We start from the raw sequence: 4,954 nt of genomic DNA on the forward strand, positions 1-4,954 counted from the left end.
AAATAAATAAATAGCTCTTCAATTATCATTTGAACTTTACTCAGGTGCATTCCCTAATTAAAGAAAACCATGAATGACTTCATGTCACGTGTAGATCACTTTCACATGCCTCCATGGCATTGTTTTAGTGAATATTATAACTGCCATTTCTTCCTGTCTTTATTTAGTTTCTCAACTGCCTCTGACAAGTCCCCTTTTCTCCGCTGCCTGATTGCCCCTACCGGTGAATAGCTCTGAGATAGATGAATAAGATAACTTGGCAAAGTGAGAACTGCTTCATGGTAGCATATTCTCCTCCATATTCTGTTCCCATCTAATTCTTCTCACTATTTAAGTCTCAGTTTAAATTTTACTCTCCCTTTCCCATAAGCTATGCCCCACCTTTCTCTTGACCATTCCTTTTTATTTTCAAACCCCATAGGCAGTTATACACTATACCACAAAACAAATCCTATGCATTCTTTCTTGCTTTGCTCCTTAAGTACTGAATGGATTATTCCATTTTCTTCTTAATTCTATTGTTAACTGCCCTGATGGTATATATACACTTGGTCTTATATTTATTTCTCCCACCCTCAGACCTCTGTAAAAATGCTCTAAGTACTTGTTGATTGGAGAATACATCAGAGGCTCTTGGACATCCTTTCTGAGCTGTGAATTTCAGTTTAGACAACTACTTCAGGAATATTCTGTCAGGCTCGTCTAAAAACTGGACTTTTGAAGGTTTTGCAAATAAATCAAGGAGCAGGGAAACTGAGGTGCAGAGGAGTAGACTGAATGCTATGCTGACAGTCACATAACTAGTAAGAAACTCGACTGGAATTAAAACTCAGTTTGCCTCCTAGAGTCATCCTTTATATTAACCTCTACCTCTCATGACAGAAGAGAACCAGCAGATGGTGTGAAAATCAGTTTTGAATATCAATAATAAGAGGCAAGAGTTACTGAACATCTACCGGGACTAGGGCCTTTATAACACTGTAATAATTCATTCAGAGGACTTTGTAAATACTGAAGGAATTACTGAATACACAAATAACTTCTACATCATTCTTTTAACCCTGTCATTAGCAATTATGATCTTCACTATACAGAAAGTGAAATAAGGCAAAGAAAAGTTACATAACTTATCCAAGGGACCAGAGCTACAGCCAAGATACTAACCTGTGTCTATTTCATTTCAATATTTTACCTTTCTCTCTCTATTTTTCTGTCTCCTTAAATTTCCAGAAGTTGAATAGTGAGTGAAATCTTTCCTTCAAGTGACAAAGTTCTTCTAGAGACCATTTTATGTTTTTACAAGGGTATGTAATGAAAGATTATCAGGAGAGCTTCAAATACAGGGATATAAAATCAAAATTCACTTGGAATTACAGATATTCAATATATTCAATAGTAGATACTCATAATTTTTTTCTTCATCTTTGCTTGTAGAAAATAATTCTTTCGAGAAGATCGGGACAACGGATTTGAAGTCTACTTTGTGCTTCTAAATCCCCAATTCTGCTGAAAGTGAGACACCCCAGAACCGTAGAACCCCAGCAGCACCCAGCCAAACCCACCTCCACCATGGGGGCCATGACTCGGCTGTCGGCAGGTGTCCTTCTTGCTTTGCTTGCCCTCCTTACCGAAGGTGGGGTCCTCAAGAAAGTCATCCGGCACAAGCGACAGAGTGGGGTGAACATCACCCTGCCAGAGGAGAACCAGCCAGTCGTGTTTAACCATGTCTACAACATCAAGCTGCCAGTGGGATCCCAGTGTTCGGTGGATCTAGAGTCAGCCAGTGGGGAGAAAGACCTGGCCCCACCTTCAGAGCCCAGCGAAAGCTTCCAGGAGCACACAGTGGATGGGGAAAACCAGATTGTGTTCACACATCGCATCAACATCCCCCGCCGGGCCTGTGGCTGTGCCGCAGCGCCTGATGTTAAGGAGCTGCTGAGCAGACTGGAGGAGCTGGAGAACCTGGTGTCTTCCCTGAGGGAGCAATGTGCTGCAGGAGCAGGCTGCTGTCTCCAGTCTGCCATAGGTATGAGCTGGCGACCGGCCCAGTTCCACACTGTGCAAATACGGAGAAATGAAGAGCATAGCCGCATCCATCACTTGCTTCCAAAGTGGGCTCACTAGAAAACTAGCTTCCCAGAGTGTTCATTACAAAGAGATTTTATGTTCAAATAAATGTGGAGACTGCAGCCATCTCTCTCCTGCTTGGAGGAGTCATGGCGACAACTGCTTCTCAGAGGAATTTTCAGGCTTCTGATAAACCCTGCTTTGAAAAACCCTATTTCACCTTAATTTTAAGTTTCTAAAACGTATTTGACCATGAAATCTACCCACTTTCTACCCCAAAACCTATGAGTACGCCATGAAATTTCTCCCCAGAGAGCACTCTCTGATAGGTATTGGTGTGGCCCCATCACCTCATTGTACAAATAGAGAAACTGAGGCCTGGAAGGAGGATGGGATTCCTGAAGGTCCTCCAATAAGGAGTTAAGTTCCTCACATTTCAGTATTCTTACAAATGCACAGTGCTGCCTGTGATAGTGCTGAGTCTATAAGAATTAGAAAAAGTTCCAATTTAATAGCAATTATAATGATTACAATCATATAAGCTACCTCTGTGTAACAGGCACTGTTGTATTATCTCATTTAATCCTCCCAACAGCCCTTTAATAAGGTTAGATAAGGGGAAGATAAGTCCTCTTCTGCAGATCAAAGAAATGAGACTCAAAGGGATTAACCCACTGGCACAAGATGACCCACTGGCACAAGATGACACAAAGAGCAATAAGAGATAGGGGCTTTGACCGAGTGCAGTGGCTCACACCTGTAATCCCAGCACTTTGGGAGGCTGAGGTGGGCGGATAACCTGAGGTCAGGAGTTCAAGACCAGCCTGGCCTACATGGTGAAACCCCATCTCTACTAAAAATACAAAATTAGTCAGCTGTGGTGGTACATGCCTGTAATTCCAGCTACTCAGGAGGCTGAGGCAGAAGAATCACTTGAAACCAAGAGGCAGAAGTTGCAGTGAGCTGAGATCATGCCATTGCACTCCAGCTTAGGTGACAAGAGCGAAACACCATCCAAAAAAAAGAGAGAGAGAGAGGGAGAGAGACAGAGAGAGAGATAGGAACTTTGCATGTGCCTGTGTGTCTCCAGAGCTCATACTCTCCCATGGATGCCCTGTTTCCACATGCATCTTATTTCAAGGAATTTTGCTGCTTTGGAATTATGTCTTTGTCTCCAATAACTAAAGTTGATAAAGCTATGAGTTTCAACAACTTCAAATCAGAGCTGAAAATCTGTATCTGCCACTCAGAAAAAATGTTCTTCAACAATTAGTTCAAGAGTAAACCTGGCTGGCCACAGTGGCTCACGCCTGTGATCCCAGCACTTTGGGAGGCCGAGGGGGGCGGATCACCTGAGGTCAGGAGTTCAAGACTAGCCTGGCCACGGTGAAACCCTGTCTCTACTAAAAGTACAAAAAATTAGCCGGGCATGGTGGTGCACGCCTGTAATCCCAGCTACTCGGGAGGCTACGGCAGGAGAATCGCTTAAACCCATTTGAAAACATTTTCTTTAGGCATAAGTTAGTTTATCTTCCACTTCTGCCAACTCCTGGAAAAATGCAGATGAGAATACACAGCAGGAGTCATGCTAAGTAGTCAGTTAAAACGATTATTTAGAGCAGTGCTCTCTAATGAAAATATGAGTCATACATGTAATCTTAAATTTTCTAGCAGTCATGTGAAAGGAGAAAGAAACAGGTAAACATAATTTTAATCATCTCTTATTTAATTCAACGTAGCCAAAATATCAGTTTTTCAGCCTGAAATCAATATACAAATTATTAATGGATATTTTTCAGTCTATTATTTCATACTATTTGGAATCTGATGTGTATTTTACACTTACAGAACATCTCAATTTAGACTAGCCACGTTTCAATGCCTAATAACCACGTGTGGCCAAGGGCCACCATACTAGACAGTACAGACTTAGACTCTCACTTTACAAATCAGCTTTAAAAAAATTCTTACTTCCTGCTGTCAAGAAGGAGATAAAATATATTAATACAAGCTGTTTCTAGGTACAGAGAATATAGAGTGAATATATTCCAGTGCAGATTATTTAGAAGTGGGTTTTGTTTCTTCTCCTTAAGCTCCATGGAGATCAGACCAGTGACTTCTGCAAACTGAGCTAAGGCAATATTTAGGCCTCAAGGAGCTCGAGTAATGTCAACCTTGACCCCACATTCTCCAGGTTGACCTCCACTTAGCCTTCAGAATAGAAATAAATAAAAGATAAAGGCACGATACTTTTCTGGTGACAGAGCCAAACTGAAAGGTGTCCTTATAGAATTAGAAAGCCATTGGCTACCTCATTTTTGTTGTGGAAAGTTAGAATGTTTTGGTTATATAAACCCACATACCAACTTGAGCCAACTTTCCACCAAAAACTTTGGAAAAGAAAACAGAAAAAAATAACAAGGACACAAGAGTGAGCTCTTAAGGGGTTCACTTAACTCGGATATTCCCCAGGGAAGTGGGCTATTGGCCCAACTTCATCTATAAGAAAACTAAGCTCCAGATAGTTTAAATCCCTTGCCAAATGTGGCATAGATATTGAATCAAAAAGTTAGAATTACATTCAGCTCAACAACTATTTCTTGGGAATCTTTTATGTGCCCGGCCTTGACCACACACTAAAGAAATAGTAACATAGTGGCCAGGCATGGTGGCTCACGCCTGTAATCCCAGCACTTTGGGAGGCCAAGGCGGGCAGATAACAAGGTCAGGAGATCGAGACCAGCCTGGCTAACACGGTGAAACACCATCTCTACTAAAAACACAAAAAAATTGGCCCGGCGTGGTGATGGCCTCCTGTAGTCCCAGTTACTCAGGAGGCTGAGGCAGGAGAATGGCATGAACCAGGGAGGCAGAGCTTGCAGTGAGC

The 4,954-nt window shown here is 42.0% G+C and overlaps 1 protein-coding gene across 3 annotated transcripts in view; it reads left to right on the forward strand.

Moving 5' to 3' along the window:
* The window catches only part of TNC (tenascin C), a 98,869-nt gene that overhangs the window by 25,927 nt on the left and 67,988 nt on the right, over nt 1-4,954 (forward strand). For all 3 annotated transcript variants that reach the window (XM_011998477.1, XM_011998478.1, XM_011998479.1), the window contains one exon: nt 1,435-2,026. In XM_011998477.1, coding sequence (XP_011853867.1) covers nt 1,570-2,026 — 457 coding nt within the window. In that variant the 5' untranslated portion in view covers nt 1,435-1,569. The remainder of the gene's footprint in view (nt 1-1,434; nt 2,027-4,954) is intronic.

This window comes from Mandrillus leucophaeus, unplaced genomic scaffold (genome assembly GCF_000951045.1).
Source record: "Mandrillus leucophaeus isolate KB7577 unplaced genomic scaffold, Mleu.le_1.0 Scaffold572, whole genome shotgun sequence".
NCBI classification, from domain to species: Eukaryota; Metazoa; Chordata; class Mammalia; order Primates; family Cercopithecidae; genus Mandrillus; species Mandrillus leucophaeus.